General features: G+C 42.5%; 1 protein-coding gene across 1 annotated transcript; it reads right to left on the bottom strand.

Moving 5' to 3' along the window:
• Positions 1-6,161: 6,161 nt before the first annotated feature.
• LOC133371223 (putative P2Y purinoceptor 10) lies at positions 6,162-21,114 on the bottom strand. The gene is made up of 2 exons (XM_061598416.1): positions 21,029-21,114; positions 6,162-9,237 (listed from the first exon to the last, which is right to left on the bottom strand). Exons 1-2 carry the CDS (start codon positions 21,031-21,033, stop codon positions 8,193-8,195), a joined length of 1,050 nt encoding a protein of 349 aa, XP_061454400.1. The 5' UTR covers positions 21,034-21,114; the 3' UTR covers positions 6,162-8,192.
• Between the last annotated feature and the right edge of the window lie 3,063 nt (positions 21,115-24,177).

The following is a 24,177-nucleotide window of genomic DNA, read 5'->3' as shown; positions in this document are numbered from 1 at the left end:
GGCCTTTGAAATTCACACTTTTCCAAATTTTGTGCTGCAGTTCCACCCTTCTCCGTATTAGGGCAAAATGTGCATAAAATACATATAGTAGTGTTCAAGTTGCAGGAAGCCAGATTTCGACTGGACATCAGGAAAAACTTCCTAACTGTTAGAGCCATACGGCAATGGAACCAATTACCTAGAGAGGTAGTGGGCTCTCCGACACTGGAGGCATTCAAGAGGCAGCTGGACAGCCATCTGTCGGGAATGCTTTGATTTGGATTCCTGCATTGAGCAAGGGGTGGACTTGATGGCCTTAGAGGCCCCTTCCAACTCTACTGTTCTAGTGCAAGTAGCTTATAAAATGCATTATTATCAGGAGAACTTGCTTGCAAACGTGTATAACTGGCAAAATTGCATACTAAAATTTGTAAAGGTAAAGGTGTCCCCGCACTTGTAGTGCGAGTCGTTTCCAACTCTTAGGGTGATGTCTTGTGACGTTTACTAGGCAGACCGTATATATGGGGTGGGATTGCCAGTTTCTTCCCCAGCCTTTCTTTACCCCCCCCCCCAGCGTATGCTGGGTACTCATTTTACTGACCACGGATGGATGGAAGGCTGAGTGGACCTGGACCCCTTTTAGCGGAGATTGAACTTCCTCCTTCCATTGGAATCAAACTCTGGCGTGTATATTAGGATAAATTAGCACTAAAGCGGTGATGAGCTATCAGGAGGAATTCCTTCTTTTAAAAAATCACAAATCGATGCAGAAATATGGAGAATGCTGGAAAAAAATGAGAAACAAAGAGAAACAGAAATTGACATTCCTCTATCTTTAAGTTATGTGGATCCACTTGTCTTTCATTCATGCACTTAGCAGTACTTGCTGAATCCTAGCCTACTTAGTTTCAGAAATGGTACCATAGCACTATCAGAGACAGTTCTCTGGGTCCCAGACAATAAGGGTGGGATCCATTGGCCGGTGCCAGTTTGAAGTCATTGACCTAGCAGGCTAGGATTGATTCAAGTTCATTCTTTGCCTTCTAGCCACTCCTTTTACCAATCCATTTTTTCCTTGCAAAAATACTGATATTCATATTGATATTTTTAAAGGAAATAATGATAAATGAAAGGAAACGTCGACAAAATTGTCATTCTTCATGTCGATATTTTCAAAAATAGCAGTGGAAAATCACTACATAAAAATCCGGACTTCCGGGAAGGGTGACTTCGCTTGTGCCTGCTTTTGAGACGGGCTCCCGCCTCAAAAGAAGCTTATTCAGATATAAATCAGTCAGAACATTTTTTTTTGACTGATAAAATTTCTCCCGGGCAGGGAGAAACATAGAGATCAACCTCAAAAGCCTGTTTTTGCTGGGAGGACTGGATTTCATTAATTTATGAGAAAAGGTCCAGCCAACAATGCCGGACGGACTTCCGAACATGCTCTATCTGTTTTAAGCGATACGTTTATCTTTTCTTCAAAGAGAAAACAGACTAACAGGCAAGCACCCTTCTTTCTATTATTTTTCTTACTTGGTTTAAATTGTTGCAGCAAAAGGAGATTTGTCAGATTGATCGGCTTTGAAGAACTTCTGGTGAGCTATAACTCTTCTCTGTTATTCACGAAATTAACTGCTTATCTCTGTTTCTGTTGCAAAAAGCTGTCCTGGAAGTGCATTCTAAAGATAATAAACAGAAGAGGGATTTCTATTCCGAGGAATGTTATATTGTCTGGGACTATTCTCTTTTTGGTCTATTTTATTTTGACGAATCTGCTTCTTCACGACGCCACTAACTGTTTTGATGCTGGGAACTAAATTTGTTTTGTATTCTTGAACATAGAGAGATAAGGCAGGCTGCTCTGTTTATACTGTGATGTCATCAAGCCTGGAATATTAACCCAATTGTTGCTGAAATAAGAAGTGGTTCTTCTTTATTTTTGTTTTGCTTTGTTTTCGTGGTTTTAAAAATGGCAACTAAGAAAGTGGCTGAGAATCTGGAAGTAATTATGTTTCAGAAAATAATGGATGAGATTGAGATAACGAAACAAACCCTGCGACAGGGTAGTAAGGAGCTGAAAATTGAACTGAGCAAAATGACGCAGGAGCTTAAAGGAATAGGGTATCCTGTGAGAGAGGAGAATGAGATCAGAGATGAGAAAAGAATAAATAAAGGGAAGATACAAGCCCTGGAGATTGGAACAAATGTGGAATTGGAAAAAGATCTGGAGTTTATGGATATTAGAAATAAAATCTACTGTTTGGAATTTAACGTTATCTCTGAAGAAATTAATGAAGATATTAGAGATAAAGTTATCAATGGCTTGGATAATCTTCTGGACTGGAATGACGTGATGGAGTTTGATATAGAGAAAATCTATGGAATTAACTGCAGCCATGTGACAATGGAAAAACTTTCAAGAGATGAGCCAGTGCATTTTGTAAAAAAGAAGAACAGAGATATGACTTTACAACAGCATTTCAGCAACTTATTCAGAATGGCTGGCAAGAAAATATTTGGGATAGAGGAAATTCCCATCAGACTCTTATTATATGACTATGGCTATGACAGCAAGATTATTATGGAATACTGATAATGGAAGATTGGACACTGAAATTACTGGACTTAACAGGACTATTGAAGATGGAAGATGAAATTAATAGGGATAATGGAATAATGGCTATTGAAATTATTGGACCTAACAGATTTTGATGAGATAGATTAATCGAAATGTTTATTTGGACTATGGTTATGACAATAAGATTATTATTATTATTAACGAGATGGATTAATCGATATGTTTATTTGGAGAAAAATTGATAGATATATTTCTTAAAGAATTGAAACCCCTCTTTGACTTTTTGTGGAAAGAATAAAGTAATGTTTATGAGATTTGATGATTAATTAAGATAACTACTGGAGGAAAGTGATTTTATAATATGATTTAAGAGACAGGATTGTTATATATTGTAGACTTATAACTGATTTGATTGGTGACAAATGGGAAGTCAACATTTTATTTTTTTGTTTAATCATTTTTGTTTTGTTTTGTTTTGTTTGTCTTTGAATGTTTTATGACTTTGTTTTGTATGTTTTATGAAAATTTGAATAAAAATTATTGTAAAAAAAAAGAAAATCACTACATAAAAATCCAATCGGCAATGAAAGAAAATATGCAAAGTTTGGAAAATGTGGTACCAAATCCGAACTGGGTGGAATTCTAGCACACCCCTACCATACAAATAGGGGAGAGGTTATGTGGGAATGTCAAAGCTGCTATTTGAAAGAGGCCAAGTAAAAACACCTATATTCTAGTCCTATTATGAGTCTCCATCTTCTGAAATATTATTTCTCCTTATGCACACGGCATAGAATTGTGGTGTCACTCAGAACGCTTTTGAAGATTTGCTTATTTGTGCATAGAAAGTAATCAGGATTTGTAAAATATTGCCTAAAGCAAGAATTGTCACAATCCCTCCTCCCTAGTCAAAAGTAATAGCCTTGCTGGGAGACTGGGGCTTCCACACACCTTTGAAACTGCTCTTTTAAAAACATGCTGTTTCTGGCTAATATATGCAATGTACATAATTTTACCCTTCTCTCTTTTCACAGAGGCCTGTACGTGAGAAAGCAACCGCATCCTGTCAGCCACCAGCAGTTAAAAATAACTGACAGGATGCAGCTGAATGTATAAAGACCATGCATACACCTCTTGAGAAGAATGAAAACAAATTAAGAAAAGAGGAGGGAATCCTATATAATGCATATGGGGGACAGGAAGTACTTCTTCACAGATTGTGTGCATGTGATCGATTGGGGGCTCACAAATTGTAGTCTGTGAATTCTGTGGAATGCAAAGTATAATACAGTAACATACAGTATAAGCAGGGCTGGTTCTAAAGGGCAGCCAGGTGGGGCACTGGCCAGAGGGCCCCTGGAGCTACAGGAGGCCCTCCGCTCTCCTTCGGCGATTCGCGGAAGCATCCGTGGACCGCCATCCTCCCGGTATCCCCCCGCTTTACCTACCTTTCTGTTTTTTGCGGTGCACAGATTTGCCATCAATTAAGATGGCACCCAAGGTTTCCTTAAGGGGCTGAAGCCTCTGCCGCCATCTTTGCTGACATGCGCATTGCTACCATCAACAAAGATGGCAGCAGAGGCTTCAGCCCCTTAGGGAAACCTTGGCCGCCATCTTTATTGATGGCAAACCTGCGCGTACTGCCAAAAACAACGGAAAGGTAGGTAAAGCGGGGGGATGGAGGGCGGCACGGAAGCTCCTGTCTTGCGGTCTGCAGATGCTTAAGTTCCATGGATCGTGGAGGGGGAGCGGAGGGGCCCAGGGCAGGCTGGTACCCAAGGGCCCCGGCATGCCTGGGACCGGCCCTGAGTATAAGAAATAAAAGAAGCAACAAAAATACAATTAAAAACCATACAGCATCTAGCACAGGGCACAGCAATTGCTACAACAGGCAGAAGTATCATTAAGTACTCCACCAAGACCATCAGTAATGTTCAAGTGGTCCATAGGCAGAGAGAGAGAGAGAGAGAGAGAGAGAGAGAGAGGTGTACAGTACAAGAATATGCATGACATGGACAAAGTAGAGAGAAGTTTTTCTCCCTTTCTAATCATACTAGAACCTGTGGACATCCAATGAAGCTGAATGCTGGAAGATTCAGGACAGACAAAAGAAAGTCCGTCTTCACATCATGCAAAGTTGAGCTATGGAATTTGCTCCCACAAGAGGCAGTGATGGCCACCAAAGTGAATGGCTTTAAAGGAGGATTAGAAACATTCATGGAGGATAAGGCTACCAATAGCTGCTAGCCATGTTGGCTATGTTACTTAGGTTCTACCTCATAACATGCCTCTGAATATCAGTACCTGGGATTCACATGTGGGGAGAGTTCTATCGCACTCAGGTCCTGTGGGCGCTCTTTCCTAGCATCTGACTGGCCACTGTGGGAACAGAGTGCTGGACTGGATGGGCCATTGGCCTGATCCAGCACAGCTTCTCTTATGTTCAGATAGATAGATAGATAGATAGATAGATAGATAGATAGATAGATAGATAGATAGATAGATAGATAGATAGATAGATAGATAGATAGATAGATAGATAGATAGATAGATAGATAGATAGATAGATAGATAGATATCACTGACTAACAAAACAGAGATGTTAAATTCTTATAGCAAAACTTCTTGTTTTTTGCCTTCTTCAGCTGTTCTGATGTAGTGAAAGAGTGAAGAATAATGTATGGTTTTAGTGATTAACTGCATCTATCCAGGATCCAGAGCAATTATTTTTGAAGAGCTGTTTAGTGTTTTACAGATTCTCTCTTCCTCTCTCTCTGATCTAATTTTTGCAGCATCAAAAAGAGAAAAAATAAAGAAATTGCAGTGCTGGGGTGAGCAGAACCCAATGCCCTTATGGGGATGCAAATTTGTCCCTCCCCTGGTCATCTGGTTGATCATTTAATGAATGAAGAGGAGGCAATAAACCCCTCTTCAGCTGATTTGTATGGATTAGTTGAGGAGGAAGCATATGTGTGTGTCTCTTGTGTGTGCATGTGACTCTTGGGTGGCCACACCCACTTTTGGCCACACTTTGGCATGTGCCCCCCCCAAGGGTTGACCAAGGGTGAATGCAGCCCTTGTTCAAATCCCCCCTCAGCTATGAAGCTCACATGTGATTTTGAGTTTCAGTCTCTCTAAGCCTACCTCACAAGGTTGTTGTGGGGATAAAAATGGAGACAGAGAGCCTTGCACACTATACGGCATTTCAGCTCCTTGGAGGAAAGGTGAGATATAAATGTCATAATTAATGTTCTGTGTTGTGAGCTTTCAGAGGTATCTGTCTGGTGGTTTTTGAAAGCTTGACATTTATCAAGTCAAACGTCGGCTGCAGGGAGCTTTCTCTACACATGGAAGGTCCCTGCAAGATTTGGAAGAACTTTTAGCGTTCTAAACTGCCTCCCCCTTACAGATGCTTGCCGCTGCACCCTGTGGAAGGCGATGAACCCAGCAACAGTGAAGTGACATGGGGAGGGGACGAGATCCAGCCAACGAGCATGTCTTCACATTTCTCCTTACAGTGGGGCAGGAGAGAATGGCTAAATAGGGCTCCTGTCAATGTTGAACAGAAATGAAGACAGTACTCTTGTTTTTTTCTCTTCAAAATGATTGTTTTATTCATGTATATACACGTTTATGCAAATATCATCAACAAACCCACTGACGACTCAGTTGAAACTCATATGATGTATACTTGCAGAGAATGAGTTCCATGGAAATCAGCGGGATTTGCTTCTGAGGAAAGGTACATGTATTTGTTAAAAAAAAATTAAAAATGGGCCTGCATAATCTCTTTAACTAGGTGACTATCCTATTTTGTTGTTTTTACAGCCTCATTCTCCATAAGTCTCCCACTTAAAACTGCAGCAGCTGCTGTATTGAGAATGGGGGTGGGAATTGACTGTAGCCCATTGACAGAGCACGTGTTTTGCATGCAGAAGATCCCAGGTTCAATCTTCAGCGTATCTGGGTAGGGCTAGGAATGTCCCCAGTCAGAAACCTTGGGAAGGCACTGCCAGTCAGTGTAGACAATACTGAGCTAGAGGGACCAGTGGTCAGACTTGGTATAAGGCAGCTTCCTATCTTGCTTTATCAGGGAAAGGGCCGTAGCTCAGTGGTAGATCACATGCTTTGCATGCCAAAGGCCCCAGGTTCAACCCCTGGCATCTACAGATAGGAGTGGAGAAAGGTTCTTGTTTGAAACCCTGAGATGGATGGACCTGTGGTCTGACTCACTATAAAAACAGCTCTGTCTATAAGATAGTTCTTATGCTCTTCTTACATGTGAAAGGCATACCATAGTCCTATTTGGGTGTTTCCCCTTGCACAATTCACAATTGGAAAGTGAGGTTGTGCCAACTGGAACTGCCCTCATCATCACACACAGATACAGACTGAGAGCACTGGGCATGTTGAGCCTTGAGATGAGAAGAGAGTGGGGAGATCCGATAGTATTCTTCATGTACTTTAAAGTACTTATTTATTTATTTATTCCATTTGTATACCACCCCATAGGCCAAGCTCTCTGGGCTGTTTACAAGAATTAAAACATTAAATATACCGATTTAAAAATTAAAAAGCAATTTAAAAACACATGCTAAAATGCCAGGGAGAAGAGGAAAGTCTTGACCTGGTGCCAAAAAGATAACAGTGTTGGTGCCAGACACACCTCGTCACAGAAATCATTCCATAATTTGGGGGCCACCACTGAAAAGGCCCTCTCCCTTGTTGCCAGACTCCTAGCTTCCCTCGGAGTAGGCACCCAGAGGAGGGCCTTGGATGTTGAGCGTAGTGTACTGGTGGGTTCATGTTGGGAGAGGTTTCCATCAGGTATTGTGCTCCTAAGCTGTGTAAGACTTTATAGATTAAAACCAGCACCTTGAATCGAGCTCGGAAATGTACAGGCTTTCAAGTACTTGAAAGGTTGTCACACAAAGAGGACTGGGATCTCTTCTTGATCATTCCAGAGTGCAGGACACCGAATAGTGGGTTCAAGTTACAGGAAGCCAGATTTCTGCTGAACATCAGGAACAACTTCCTAACCGTTAGAGGGGTATGATAATGGAACCAATGACCTAGGGAGGTGGTGAGCTCTCCAACACAATGCATTCAAGAGGCAGCTGGACAGCCACCTGTCTGGTATGCAATTTGGATTTCTGCATTGAGGAGGTGGTTGGACTAGATGGTCTTATAAGCCCCTTACATCTCTACGACTCAATGATTCTGCAGCCCTGTCCCCACTGTTCACAACCTGGATGATGTTTGTAGAGAGGACCCTGACCTACGCATGTAGGCTCCTCCTCTTCCCCATCTACCCACTCCATGGTATGGAATGTGGAGCACACACGTTTTCACATCATGGGGGAGTCCACACATGTACGGCAAGTGAAGGGATGCACTAGCCACAAATTTGATTTTGATTTTTAATTTTAGTTTTGAGAACAAGCCTGATTTGTTTCACAGCCTTTAGGACTGAATCAGGTATGTTGAAAACAAAGATCTGTTCCCTCCTCATTCACTATAATTGAGAATCTGCCAGTAACTTTAGACAATGCTGAGTTAGATGGATCAGTATTGTGATTTGGCATAGGGCAGCTTCCTATGGTTCCTTGGCCAGCTAGAGGTCCAACTTATTTTAATCCTTAACAGAAGAAGCACTTTCTTTGCTCATCAAACGACTCCTGGTGGCCATGCTGCTATGTTTTGAGATCTGACTCTGGAATTCTGATGTTGTAAAGAAATAGAGGATTGGATCCAAGCAACAGGTAAGACTTGCGAGGCTTAAGCAAAAAGGGTGCAGGTACAGGATACTCTGGACTACGGCACAGTCTCCGATAATGCCCTCTTTCACCATCATAAAGAAGAAAAACATGATGTGGTATGGGGTGAAGCACACAAAGAAGACTATAGCACACATGGCCACCATCCGTAATGCCTTCCGCTTCTCAGTAGTGTTTTGCAAGGGGAAATGGGGTTCTTGGAGTGAGGCTTTTGTCTTCCAGGTGCAATAGACGATGACGACAAGAGGGATGAAAAAGCCAAGCAATTCGGCCACCAGCACTACCAAGACTGAGCTGGCCTTGCCGCCAATCTTCTTGATGCCAAGGTCGGTAAAGCAAGTGTCGTTGCCATTGGAACTTCTCAACAATGGAAAAGGCAAGCAAGCGGCTCCAACAATGATCCACACAGTGACAGAGATGGCCACATCATACCTCCGTTTCCAGTCTTTGGCCCTGAACGGGTGGAGCAGGAAGAGGTACCTTTGCATGCTGATGCAAGTAAGGAAGCAAATGCTGGCATACATGTTGAGATACTTCACATAGAAACAGAGCTGGCAAAGGAAGCTCCCAAATGGCCACTTATAGTTGATGTAATAATATATCCTCAGAGGCAACGAGAGGACGTGAGCAAAGTCAGCCATGGCCAAGTTAATCATGAAGATGACATTTTTGTTGTGCTTGCTGGTGAAGCGGCATAAGATCCACAGGGCCATGCTGTTGGTCAGGAGGCCTGGTATGAAGACAATCGTGTACGTGGCTGCATAAAGGGAATGTTGGAAGGTTGCTCCAGGTTCTGTGCAATTGTCTTCTCTGCCAGTGCTCTGCAGCACCAGCACATCTGTGCTCCCATTAAAGGAAAAAGAGGCTGCATGGGTCACTTCTTTGGGGTGATTATGTAAACTGCAAAGAACAACAAAAAGTGGCATAAGGTTTGTTATATTCAGCATTGCTAAAATACACAAAACTGTATTTATTTTGCTTTGTTTCTTTTAAAAGTGTTGGACCCAGACTTAATCATGTTTAGGGCCGAGCCACACAATATATTTAAAGCACATCCTACGTGCGTTTAAAGCATATGACTTTACCCAAACAATTAAGGGTGCCGGGACGTTGTTGAAGACTGTTTTTTATGTAGACAGGCCCATGCAGCTGTATAATGTTTTTGATCACCCAGTCATGTTAATCATTTTGTACTGTTTTTATGGTGCTTTTTGCTTGATTGTATATGTTCCTGTACACCGTCATGTTAAATTGTAAGAACTGGCAGCTGGGCCAATTCGGTGAGGGTGGGGGAAAGGCAGGCAGACTCTGCAGGGTCTGTTTTTATTATTATTACATACTGGTGAAGCAGCACCTGGCAGGATTGAATGCAACGTCTCCCTCCCCCGTCCCTTTCCAGCTGCATATTTACTTAGGTATTAAAGCCCTAATTAAACTGCCCCCCAAATTGATTCAGGGCCCAGACCCAGGTTAGGCTGGGCCCACCCAAAGTGCCATATTGGACCCCAGATTGGATTGAGGGGCATGCAAAGCCCTGAAAAATGGCATCCACCAGCTGGCAGCTACCTAGAAATGTGTACCCCATTTCACATTGAAAGGACAGGGGCAAAGTCCCTTATGTATTGCTACATAAACACAAACACATCTGCTTTCTTATGTATTTCCTACCTATGGCAACAACTCTTGCACAGGACCAGTTCTTAGCTACTGTCTCCCACAGTTTCTCAACAACTTCCCTCTCAGCCTCTTTCATCACTTTTCCTTTGAATCCTCTATAAACAATTTTTGTTAAGTCATTCTGAAATTTGGAATATATATATATATATGATTTCCAGTTTCCATTTTATACAAAGATGTCTCTGGACAAAGCGGCACTTACTGCATTTCACCAAAGGGGCTCTGCACTTTTCCCATCCTTAAAGAATTAAATCAATGCTTCTCTAATGTAATCATGGTTGACCTGGAGGATCATTAGCATGTGTGGGTTGCTGCCAAAGTAGTTGTGTTGGTGGCCGACTCACTGGACCGGCTCTATCATTTTTTAAATATACACACATATATATATATATATTTAGGATATACAGAGAAATGAACAGTTAATCAACAAACATGGAGTACATTGTATATACAAATGATGTTAACAATCCAATCTTGTATCCAATTGATGTTGACAATCCAATCTTGTATCCAAACCTTAATTTTAAAAAATGGTGTTTTATAATTACTTTTCACCTATTGACTTTATTCTCTGTGCCCTTCTATAAGTTTCTCTGTGTTAGTGTGAAAGATAGACCCTCTCCATAGCGAGACCTTGGATAATGGGGGAGAGAAAACTGGTAGAGTTTTGTTAATATAAACTATGAACGGGTATCACACATGGGGACCGGCTCTGTCATTAAGCAGAGTGGAGAAGCTGCTTAGGCATCAGATGCTGGGTTAGAGGTGAGGAACAGCAGCAAGGATAGAACTCTCTGTGTTACATGGCCTGACCTGCATCCCCCAAAGGTAGTGTGATGTCCTCAGGTGCAATGGAGGATGCCATAAGATTCAGTTGCTAGTCTGGTTGGCTTCTGTACATGGAACTGGGGTGAGAGAGCATTTTATTCTTCACTTCAGGCAACCAAATGTCTTGGGCTGGTTCTGCCGACCCTGTTTCTCTTTGAGCATCCACCCCGTTCACATTTAACATGGAGTGAGGCGAAAGGGGCTCCTTTAACACAGGGATGGAGAACGGTATCAGTCCTGTGGGTCAGATCCTTGTCTCTGCTACCCCTTGTGTCACAACAACAGCAGATGCCTGTATAGGTGAGTGTTGAGGATTGGAAAGAACCACACATAGAGCTAAGCAAGTCCCGATGATCAGCTGATTGTCACTTGCAAAGCACAGTGCACAGAGCTTTTGCAAGTGCCAACAATCAGCTGATCATTAGATAGATAATTTTATTTCGGTCACAGACCAGCAAAGTCAGCTGATCATTGGCACTTGCAAAGTGCTGAGTGTGGTTTTGCACAGGTGAAAGTGCTGCCAAATTAGCTTCCTGCAAACTCTCTTTGGCCTGACCACTTCTTCACTTGCCCCATGACTGATGTCAGATGTAGGATAGTCAGGTGTGGCTTGCCAAATTGGCCTGATGGGTGAAATGGGGGGATCTGGGGGCCCTAATTAGGCCCACAGGCTGGAGCATCCCCATTGCTGCTTTAACTGAACAAGGAACACTTGGAAGGATATTGAATCCTCTGTCCACCAACAACATACCCAGTTGATTGTTCTAGGACCTAAAATATAGGTACTTTTCTCAATTCCGGACTCAAATTCAATATTGGAATTGAGCAAGTGAGAGAAGTGCTTGGAGCAACACACTGCAATAGGGTGTTCTGAGGGACAGGGGAGGATTTTCTGCTTCTTACCTACACATTCATTTTACTATTAGACACACCTCTTCCTCCCACTATATATTCAGTGGGATGGACATGTCAGTGATGACTTTACCACAGGGCTGGTGGGCTGGTTGACCTGTGATCCTCCAGATGTTGTTGGACTATAGTTTCCATCATCCCTGACTATTGGCCATACTGTCTGGGGCTGATGGGAGTTGGAGTCCCAGAACATCTGAAGGGTCACAGGTTTGTCATGGCTTCCTTATCACTTGCATTGAGTTTGGCCTTTACATAAGTATGCATGTTTTCATGAAAGACCCATAATCTGGAGAAAATATCTAGATTTAGGAACATAAATGTGGGATCACGCTTTCTGTGCTTTTCATTATTTTTTTCTCTTTGTGCAAAGAAAACCGTACGTTGTTTTGTGGTTGCTGGATTTATTAGGCAGTCTTCCTGCAAAATGTCAAACGGACAACTTTGTTGGTACAGGTTGTTTCTGAAGAGCTTTCTCAGTCTGTGGCTTTGTTCCTCCAGGAAGTGGGTGTCGGTCTTAAAACAGTCTTCCATTAACACAGAGCTTGCATTTGGTAGCAGTTCGTTATACTGTTTTTTGTACTGTTGCAAAAATGTGAGATCTTGAACATGTGTGTTACAGTCTGTGACCTCCTGTCTCTCTTCTGTGCTGGGACTTCTGCAGGACGTTAAAGACGCCCACCACTGATAGCACCAGTAGCGTAGTGACAAATTGAGAAGTGCAGGGTCCCTTCCTGTTAGCTACAGCCACGCCTCCTTCCCCCCGCTTTTTTGCTACTGGATTGAGAATGAGATCCTTGTTAATGCCTTCTCCCACAACAACAGACATCCCTAGGAGCCAATCAGCATGAAAAGGGAGAATGTTAGTTAGTGAGAAAAATCTTCTGAGTGGCTGATTCACCTCCTTTCACTCTGATTGCTTCCAATCAGCAAGAAAAGACAAGGAAACATGTTAGAAGACTCTTCTCAGTGGCTAACACGGTCCCCTTTCATGGCTCATAGGATGCTGGAGACATAGGAACCCTCCTGGGACCCTGCTTCTAAAAAAGGTAAGAGGTCTAAGACCCCCCGAGACTCTGGACAACTATGCCCCTGGATAGCACAGTCCTATCAATGCATTCTCAGAAATAGCACCCTCTCAGCTAGTGATCGGGGAGAAATTTGATTCAGCCCAGATTTAAAGGCAAATTGATCAAACTTGCACTTTCCAATACAATATGAGAACTGAAGCACAGCTAGTCTTCAAAATTCACGCTTACCCGAATTTTGCGATGCAGTTCTCCAACTAAACAAAGTTTACAAAAATGTATCTATTAGGGAAAAGTGTGCATAAATTGAATATTCTAGTGAATATAAAAAATACATTATATTAGGGGAAATTGCTTGCAAAAAGGGACACATTAGTCAAAACTGCATACAACAACGTGTTTAGTAGGAGAAATTTGGACTAAAATGCAGATGAATTTTCATGAGAATATTTTTTTAAAAAAATTGCAAATTGCAGCAGAAATGTGGAGAACTGAATTTAAGATTGAAAAAATGAGAATTTGAGAGAGCCAAAACTGACAGATCTTTCTATCCCTAACTTTGAGGCTACCCCATGAAGAAAACACAATTTTTGTTTGATGCCTGCTCCTTCCCCAAGCAGGATTTTCTTGCTTTCTTAGATACTAATTAGAAGCTGTGAGCTTTTTGTAGGAAATCTGACAGGGAGTGATACTTGAACAGATGGATGAACACACACACAGAGAGAGAGAGAGAGAGAGAGAGAGAGAATGCATAAGAATGTGGACAACCAAATTTAAAATTGGAAAAATGAGAATTTTAGAAGCGAAAGTGACAGATCTTTTCATCCCTACTCTTAGCTCAATGAGGATTACTCCCTAGTAGCTTGTTTAGTATTGCATCTTAAGGCCATGATCCTATACATACTTACCTGGAAGTAAGTTGGCTTACATAGAATAGCACTGTGCATCTATTAGATGCTACTGAAATTCCTATACCTATTTTTTATGCAGACTTACATGACAGTGAAAGTTGAGATGATAGGAACAACATAGGAACATAGAAACTGCCTTATAACAAGTCAGACCCTTTCTCCATCTAGCACAATATTGTTTTCACTGACTGGCAGAGGCTCTCCAGAGTTTCAGAAAGGGGGATCCCTCCTAGCCCTATCCGGAGATGCTAGGAATTGAACCTTGGGCCTGCGTGCAAAGCACATGCTCAATCACTGAGCTACAACTCTTCCCCGCACCTTCCATACTCTCTCCTTACTTCAGGGATAGGCCCCATCAAGTGGTATCAGACCACTTTCAACCGTCATGACCTCTCTACCAGGCCTTTGGTTTATTTTTTATTGTTTTTACAGGGTTTTTTTTAGCATTTTATTGTATATATTGTAAACCACCTTGATATTTTGCATTAAGTTCGGGGTATAGAGATATGTTTATAAATAAAACGAGATACAAGTGGTGGCGCAAGATGCACCTCAGCTGGCAGGCCATTCCACATCTTGGGGATACCACAGAGAAAGCCCTCTCACCCACTATTCCTCTCAAACCCTAGAAGGTGATGGTGCCATCAGCAAGAACTCCCCTACTGATCATAACATCCAGGCAGCTTGATGTGAGAGGAAGCACTCCTTCATATATTTGGGGCCCAAGTCATCTCAGGCAATGTTAACACCTTAAATTAGGCTGGGTAGCAAAGTGACAACCATGCAGATCTTTCAGAACTGCAGGTGTCTATAATAGTGGGTATGAGACACCTGCTAGCAGCCTCACCCCTGCATCCTGCACTAGCTTCAGCTTATGAAGTCTTCAAGGGCAGCCTCAGTGCATTGCAGTATCATTCTAGTGCTATTATTCACTGAACCAGATTTAAGATCCGGCTACTTATAAAGCCCCAAACAACTTTGCCCAGTAAGGGCATTAAGATCAGCAAACGGAACCTGGTTGGCTTTGCCAAAGCTGGATGACTATCAGCTCATGGTAATATGTAAGTGGGCTTTTTCACTGGTGGCACCAGTGTTGTGGGATGTTCTCCCTGTTGAAACAGCAGAAGGCCCCATCGGTATTAGCATTCTGCTGGCTTTTGAAGGAGCAATGCTTAGATGAGCATTCCTCTGACTAGCTGACCTGAAGCTCTGCATTCAGTTCTTTTTATTGATGTTTTAAGTCTTTTCATTGTTATGCTCTTTTAATGGATTGATTTCGTTGCACATTTTACTTATGGATCTTTCAAACGTTTTGATGAAATTGATTTATTGTGCATTTTAATTATGCATGGCTAGATCTGTTTATAACTGGCTTGAAATAAGCAGTATATAAATAAAATAATATTAATAACGTTAGTGCGGGAGTGGATGCATCTCAGTTCCAGTGCGCATGCGTGCCCTTGAACATCACACACAGGCATCACACACGGCATGATCCATCTTAAGAAGCAGAACATTTACTCAGAGAGATGGATCGCACAACAGAAGCTGTGCTCAGCTGTCTAGTCAGATAATAGATCAGGATTCCGTGTCATAAGGAAATGGGTCCAAAAACTGAAAAGAGGCCAAGTTATTCAACTACGTCACGCTCAGAGTAGACTATTGAAATCAATAAGTTGTTGTTGTTAATTAATTTATGTACTGCTTAATGCAGGCAGGTTTCTAAGTGACTTACAAAGTAACCTGTTACACACTGACATATAAACATGCATAATTAAAATGCAGAATAAAATAATCTCATTAGAACAACACGGCAATTTGAACAGGAGTCTCAAGTTGCGTAGTTGCAGAAATGAGCCTATTGTACAAAGGTAAACTTTGTTGTTCCACCCACGTTTGTCTCTGTCTCCACCCACTACCAGCATGTGGCCTCTGGAAGGCTTCCCAGAAAGGAATGCGGCCCTTGGGTTGAATAAAGGTCCCCTGTGAGGGTCCAGGGAATTACTGACTCTCCTCTTTCTTTAGGCTAGGAAGCTTTTGGGTTCATGTTTGTCCATCTGATGCTTTAGGAGTCATAAACACCTCTGGCCTCGTTCCTTCCCTCCTGCAAGTGGTCTGCATAAGAGAGCTGGAAGATGACAGCAGCTGCATTAGTTCTGCTACTTTTGTGAAGTATTGTTAACAAATAAATTTCCCTAGGTGCAGTCTCCAGGAAGATCACACCCACACAATTAGGTGACGGGGGGGGGATAAAACACCTTTTTCAAGCCTAATTTCTGGTGGGGGACGGTGAGTGTATGTGGTTGTGGCGAATGCATGTCTGTGCGGTTATAGTGTGCACATGGTTGTAGTGCATGCCCTGTATGTATGACGCCTACGGCAGTTTCTCTGGTTTGCAAATCTGCCCATGAGCCAAAAAAGATTGGCAACTCCTGGTCTAGCAAAAGGTAAGTTTGTCTGTCTGTCTATTTGTTCATTTTAAATAAGCCACTTTTCCTCCATCGATATCAGTTGTCACTGCAAATCCTATGCATACTCCCTTGGGAGTAAGTTCCATTGAAATCAGTGGAATGCACTTCAGAGTAAATGTGGATGGACTCGCACTGTTGTTGGCTGGAATCTGGAGCCAGCTAGGACACTAATTGCACAAGCATTAATGAAGCAATCATCAAAACAGCATTTCTAACACAGCTCACAGCTATTAATCCTGTTTAATCATTCAAATCGCATTTGGCTGGAAGAAAAAAGAAAGTCCTTCCAATTTTAGAAGGGGAGAAACCTCCTTATTCTTCCTGAAGATTCCATTCATAGTTTGTAGGGCAGGGGTGGGGAACCTGTGGCAATTTGCATTAAAAAAAATACTTATGAAAATTCCTCAGTGCTTTAGTGTGAATTTCTCCTAATAGACACATTTTTGTATGCAATTTTCACTAATTTAATGCACTTTCATATGGTATTTTCACAAATACATTTTTGTGTACACTTTCCCCTAAAATACGCATTTTGTACATATTACTTGATTGGAGAGCTGCACTGCAAAATTTGGACAAGTGTGAATTTTGAAGGATGGCTGGGTTTTGGTTTGTGCATCGTGTTGGAACATGCAAATTTGGGAATTCACCTTTAAATGCAAACTGCATTGAATATCTTCCCCATCCTAATGACGGCTGCTTTAAATAGTTGCACATACTGTATTCATTTATTTAGGTGGTTACTCATCCTTTCCCAAGGCTTGGCATGGGTTACAGCATCTCCAACTGCCCAAAAACAACTTTAAAGCCAAAAAGGCAACTCCCAGCCTCCACCAGCTTTTATAATAAAAATGCGTGCTGTCGTAAAGCCAGCAGAGGGAAGGAGGGGGTTAACAAGGGGTTGATGTGAGCCATCTGGCATAGCATGTCTATGTAGTGAAAGCCGCACTTCTGAAATTGATGTTATCAATCATTTTCCTGTTGAGAACAACAGATGGGCAAATCTGTCCATTTTGATTTATTTCTGTTTCTTGTATTTCTAAACTTAAATTCAGCTCTCCACATCTCCACATCCGTTTGTGATTTTCTTTTCTTTTTTAAAAAAAGTCTTCAAGAACATTCAGCGTTTTAGTGTGAATTTCTCCAAATGAACACGTTTGTATGCATTTTTGCCTAATAAGCACGTTTTTGCAAAGCGATTTCCCCTGATACAAAGGATTTTGTGTGCAATTTTCACTAATATATGCATGCTTATATTTTCACTAATATATGCACACTTTAACCTAGCATATGCATTTGTGCACACATTACTTGCTGGGAGAACTGTGTTGCAAAATCTGGAGATGTGCAAACTTCAAAGGATCCCCTTGTTTGGGTTCATATGTTGTTTTGGAAAGTGCAAGTTAAATAGGTTTGGCTTTAAATGCAAAGTGTATTGAATTTCTTCCCCATCCCTACCAAAAATACCCATAATAAAAAAGTGGTCAGCAGGAATTGCAACAAAAGGTTACAGCATATGCCCACCGCTGGAGACCAGGGCCCCCATTCAGTGGTGTACTCAGGTCATTTTAGAGATGATTTAATGGTCTTGCAGGGGGGGCTGGATATCTGCCCCCTCTCCCCAAATATTTCTGCTATGATGGCACCTGCGAGTTCATGTGGCCTTTAAAGATAATTGCATAGTCTTTCTTCTGTGTGTATGCATTTTTCTATTCTAGATATGTCTGTTTAGTGACCTTTGCAAAGTCCTTTTTATGCATTGCTTGTGCAGAGAGGGCATATGAGTAGAGAGGGACTTCAGGACCACACTTTTACCCCTGACCCCATCCAGCATCCAGCTCCCCTCCAGCCTGGTCTCTGCCATCCACACATGAGCATGGCTATTTGAGACAGGAAAGCATTCATGCATCTACCACTTTGCACTGAGCAAGGGCAAGCGCACCTCAGACCAGAGGGCCAAATGCATCCCTTGAGGTTTCTCTCTCCAGCCATTGGGACTCTTTCTAAACCACACCCCTTCCCAGGCCACACCCCACACCATCCCAGCCCTGCAACCTTCTCGGATATTTTTCCCAGCTGAAATGTGACCTTATGTAGGAACACAGGAACCTGCCTTATACTGATTCAGACCATTGGTTCATCTAGCTCGGTATTGTCTGCACTGACTGGCAGCAGCGCTCCAGGCAGGAGTTTCTTCCAGCCCTACCTGGAGATGCTAGGGATTGAGCTTGGGACCTTCTGCCATTGAGCTATGGTCCTTCCCTTAATCTTGATCAGTGATAATGCTTCTTGCTTGCCTAGATGGAGGATGGAGAGCATGCCAGCCCACCACTGGCAAGCGGCCCCCAGAATGTTCCTTCTGAGGGAATGTGGCCCTCAGGCTGAAAAGAAGTTCTCCAGCCCTGGCTTTAAGGATGGGTGAGAATTTTGATTCACTTTGCTTTTAAAGCCAAACCTAACAAATTTGCACAGCATGAGAACTGAAACTCAACCATCCTTTGAAATTCATACATATTTGGATTTTGAAATGTAGTTCACCAATCAATTTTCACAAAAATGTGTGTATTACAGGAAAGTGTGCATAAAAATGAATATAGGTGTTAAAATAACATGCAAAAATGCACTATATGATGAGAAACGGCTTGCAAAAATGTGTACAACAGTCAAAACTGCCTACAAAATGTGTTTATTAAGAGAAATTGGTACTGAAATGCAGAAGAATTTTCATGAGGATTTTTTTAAAAAAACAAAACAAAACAAACTGCTGCAGAAATGTGGAGAACAGAATTTGAGATTAGAAAAATGAGAAATTGAGAGAACCAAAACTTTTCATCCCTGCCTGACATTGATGCCTGATTGAACATGCTAAGATATGAATAGCAGTGCTTGTTTTCTACCTGTTTTTCCTCTCAATATAACACCTATATTTAGACAGCAATCCTATTTACACTTGCCTGGGAGTGAGTCCCACTGAAGTCAGTGAAACACCTTCCTTTTGTGTGCAGTATAGTGCTGTTAGGCTACAGTCCTGTGCACTCATCTGGGAAGAAGCCGCACTGAAGACAGCAGGGCGTACTTCTGAGTAAATATGCTTAGGATTGCATTGTCAACTGAAAAATCCAACCTAAAGCTCTCCTGGTGGTTAGATGGCAAATTTGGCTTCTCTGGTCCATACCAGCTTCAAAAAAATCACACTCACACATATACGAAAAAGCTGATAAAAGCCTAGCCATAACAGAAACATTTGCTAGTATTTTCTATCCATGAAAACCTTCATCATGGCCATGGCAAGCACAGCCTGAATTGTGTTGTTTAATGCTGCTTCTGAAATATTAGCTTGAAGGCTGGCTGAACTCCAGCAGAAGGAAATCCCCATGTTGTCAGCCAACCAAACCTGATGGGATGTGGGAGATTTATGAATGGAGTGTGGGAGACTTAAGAATGAGATGTGACAGATCTATGAATGGATCTCCCAAATTCTTAGTACTAAGTGGAGCCATGTGGGATTGTGAAGAGGAGTGTGTGTGTGGGGGGGGGAGGGAATTTAAATTAAGAATATAAAGATAGATCATGGGGGTTGATTCTTCCATTCTGATCATTTCTCTGATTTAAATCCCCCCTCCCACACCAGCTGCTAATAAACCACAGGAGGATGGAAGATATGTACAGTAAAGCTAGCTGCCTGAGTAACAGCAGCTTTACAGAGGGAGGATTTCCATTTGGAAAATGACAATGAGGGGAGGTTAAACCCCCTTCCCAAGCATCATGACCCAGATACAAATTGCCCTGTTATCACAGATCTGCCATTTGACATATATTTTCTCCCTGAGAATGCATCTCACTGCATACCCTTGTCATATAGATTTAGTAGCATGCCAGATCATCAGAAGTAACAGAGGCAGCCTCTTTGACATCACAAAGCACGATGGCATCTATAGGAGCACAGCTTGGAAAAGTTACTTTTTTGAACTACAACTCCCATCAGCCTCAGCCAGCATGGCCACTGGATTGGGCATCCTTTGGGTTTTCTGATTTCAGTAGCAAAATAGGAACATAGGAAGATGCCTCATACAAAGTCAGAGCATTGGTCTATCTAGCTCACTCATTGCCCAAAGAGAGAAGGAATAATATAGTTGGAAGGGTCCTCAAAGGTCATTGAGTCCACCCCCAACACATAAAGAAAACCCACTGCTACATCATCCAATATAGCGCATAAAAACCTCTTGTGAAAGAGAGTTCATCACCTTCTGAAGCACCTTGTCTCACCAATGAATAGCTCAAACAAGAGATTCTTCTTAATATTTGGTCAAAACTAGGGCCTGGTGAGAAATTCAGTTCAGTTATCATTTAAAGGTGAGTCAACCTAATGTACACTTTAAAAAAAAAAATCTGACAACCAAAATACAACCATCCTTTGAAATTCTCAGTTCTCTGAATTTCGCAGTACAATTCTTCAACCAAGCAATGTGTCCAAAAATGCATATACTAGGATAAAGTGTACATAAAAATGCATATACCGGTGACACACAAGTACATTATATTAGGCAAAATTGTATATAAAATATGTAAAGAGAAATTTGCACCAAAACACTGATGAACATTCATGAGGACAAGTCTGGAAAAATGAGAAACAGAGAACCCAGAATTGGCAGATTTGCCCATCCCTTGTCAAAAACAACAACATAAAAACACAAAAACCCTTTCTTGTAATTTGAACTCATTGGTTTGGGTCCTACTCTCTGGAGCTTGGCTCCAAAACTATGTCCAAAAATGTTTTTTTAGAAGTCTTTTGCTGGGCAGAACCCTTTCTCCTGAAACTCATTGGGTGGGTGTAGGGAGTCCTACAAGGTGATTCAAAAATCCTTACCTCATTGGAACGTTCCAGCATCGGCAAAAATGAGTCCTCTTGGAAAGACTGCGTTCTGAGAGCAAAGCGGCACCTTGCTGCTTACATGTGTGATTCAAACAGAGACAGAAAGCCAGTAGACAGGAACTTGTTATCTACTGAGCATTCAGGTACATTTTACAGGAAGTAAAAAATGTCTGCTACTTCTACCGCAGAAACCTTGTTTACATGCAAGAACATAAGTCTGAACTATGACGCTGCCGTGTTGTTCTCTTGTAAGGTGGAATCCTGGGCAACAAAAAGACTAGGCCACATTCTCTCTCTCTCTCTCTCTGTCTCTCTCTCTCTCACACACACACCACTTTTGTGATCAATGAGTAGGGATGGATGAATCTGTCAATTCCAGTTTCTCTAAATTTCCCAGTTTCTCAATCTTAAATTGAGTTCTTCACATTTATTTATTTATTAGATTTACATCCCATCGTTCCTCCAAGTAGGAGCCCAGGGTGGCAAACAAATGCATTAAAAACACTCGACAACATCATAAAAACAGACTTCGATGGCTTTAAAAGAGGATAAGACAAATTCCCGGAGGATATCAATGACTACTAGCCACTGCTGGAGGCAGTAAGTCTTTGGCCACATTCACACTATACATTTATTCCACTATTATTCCACTTGAAACAATCATGGCTTCCCCCAAAGAATCCTGGGAAGGATAGTTTGTGAAGGGCGTTGACAGTTGTTAGGAGACTCCTACTCTCCTCATACAGCTGCAATTCCCCGAGTGGTCTAACAATCAATCCCTCTCCCTCGGGAATTCTGGGAATTGTAGCTTTGTGAGGGGAATAGGGTGTCTCCTAACAACTCTCAGCATCCTTCACAAACTACTCTTCCTAGGATTCTTTGGTGGAAGCCATGACTGTTCCTAGTGGAATAAATGTACAGTGTGAATGCAGCCTCTGACTACCAGCTGCTAGGAATCACAGGCAGGGAGAGTGGTGTTGTGGTCAGGTCCTGCTTGCAGGCCTCCCAAGGGCATCTAGTTGGGCATTGTGACAACAGGATGCTGGACTAGATGGGCCATTGGCTTGATACAGCAGACTCTTCTTATGTTCTAATTTAGACAGGTAAAGCAACAGGGAGAAATTAAATCTTGATTTGCAAAAATCCCCAGAAATCTCCTCAGTCATTGTTGACAGCCCTTCTCTTTCTCCCCCATCTAGGGAAGCAAGTGTCATGATCAGAGTTCAAGGACACTTTCCAGCCAGGCAAAAACATCCAAAGGTGTGAAGCAGGGCTAGTGGTAGACATTGCATGGGGAGAGCAAGTGTGGCTGGGGTGTGGTGCAGGGAGAGTCATGAGGGCCAGGCAGACAGAGAGGCTTGAAGAGTTGCATTGGGACCCCAAGCCAGAGGTTCCCCACTCTCGATGTAGACAATAGAAAGGTAGACACTCCAGTGGTCTAACTTAGTAGAAAGTAGCTTCCTATGTTTGGTAGAGCACCCTTACAAGATGTCAGGCTTTGTTTTCTTAATTGATTGAATGTTCTACAGCATGTGATGATTCATCTCTCTTTCCACCTTGTGGTAAGCATTTTCAGGCTTTCTCGGCAACGTCTCATGCCGCCTCCACATGCACAGCTTGATGGATGGCAGTAAGTGGCGGCTGGTGGCTCTGTGTCAGTGGGGCAATGGAATCCACTCTGTTCCAGAAGGACAGCTCCTTGAAAGTTTAGACTAAAACCTGGAGTGGATTCTATGGCCCCACTGACATGGAGCCACCAGGCGCCACTGTTGGCAGTTGAATGGTTTATACCCAGAAACGTTTCAAAGGTACCAGTTGTTCCTCCTCAGATCCTATCCAGATTTTGCTACTCAATGTAAATATCAAAACCTGTTAGGAACATAGGCAGCTGACTAGAGGGACCTTTTAGCTCAGTATTATTCACACTGACTGGCAGCAACCTGCCAGGATTTCAGGCAGGAATCTTTCCCTGCCCTACCTGGAGATGCCGAGGATTGAATCTGGGACCTTGTGCATGCAAGACTGATGCTCTACCACTGAGCTATGGCCCTTCCTCATATGTTACGGAAAGGGAGGTGAGAACACAGGACAAGGGAGCTGATCTCTCTCTCTCTCTTTCTCATTGTTACCAATGGGAGGGAAATAATGTTTCAAATAGTTTTGGGAGGGGAAATTCATAAGGGATGGACAAACTCAAAAACAGTGCTCCACCCTCATTTCTGCCCTGCATGGCTTTGGATAAGGAGGTTCTACCACCTTTGGTTTTTGTCCTCACCAGCTTAGGAATGCAGCCTCAAACAAAGAGCAAAGAGGATAGTTTTGAATGAGGATCAGCCCTTTGGCTTGTGAGTTACTATGCTACATAAAAGGTCAATTTTTTAACCTGCAAGAAATCTGCCTTGCTGTGATCAATTTTAGAGTTGTTTCATATACTTATTAGGGTCAGTGGATAAACTGTTACTTTTTGCCCAAGGTTGCCACCCTACGCACACTCACCTGGGAATAAACTCTGCTGTACACAGGATCGGATTGTGCTGCAAATTTTATTTATGAAACTCAGTCACTGAAGGATTCATTTAGCAAACTGAATTATTTGGATTTGGTTAATACACTTCTCTGGATTTGGGGCCGGCGCCAGGCATGACTCAGTCCTTCGGCACCAGCCTGCTCTGAGCCTGTGGTACCATAACCCAACATCCACCCATAAAGGTGGTGTGGGGCTAACCCTGCTACGGATCACAGAGAGGAAGCTCCCAGGCACCCCCCTAATACAGACAGTATGGTCTTCAATAAGTATGCATGCATGCCCCGCCTATCTCTTGTGTTGTGTGAATGATGTGCATGCATAGTGTGCATGCCTGCCGTCAACTAAGATGGGATGGGGGCATCAGCCCCTTAGAGAAGCCCCCGTTGCCATCTTGGGTGATGGCAGGCATGTGTGCACAGCATTCACACAGATATAGATGAGGCATGCTTATTGAAGCCCACACTGTCTGTATTGGGGTGGGGGCCTGGAAGCTCCCTTGGGGGGCATGGGTTGCAGGAGCCAATGCTGCTGTGGAGCTTGGAATGGGAGTCCCACCCTCCCATCCTAAGGAAGGGTTCTTTAGGGGCCCTCTGGGCCATAGGGGCCCTTGACCAGA

This window comes from Rhineura floridana, chromosome 16 (genome assembly GCF_030035675.1).
Source record: "Rhineura floridana isolate rRhiFlo1 chromosome 16, rRhiFlo1.hap2, whole genome shotgun sequence".
NCBI classification, from domain to species: Eukaryota; Metazoa; Chordata; class Lepidosauria; order Squamata; family Rhineuridae; genus Rhineura; species Rhineura floridana.
This window is presented reverse-complemented; position numbering and strand designations above follow the sequence as displayed.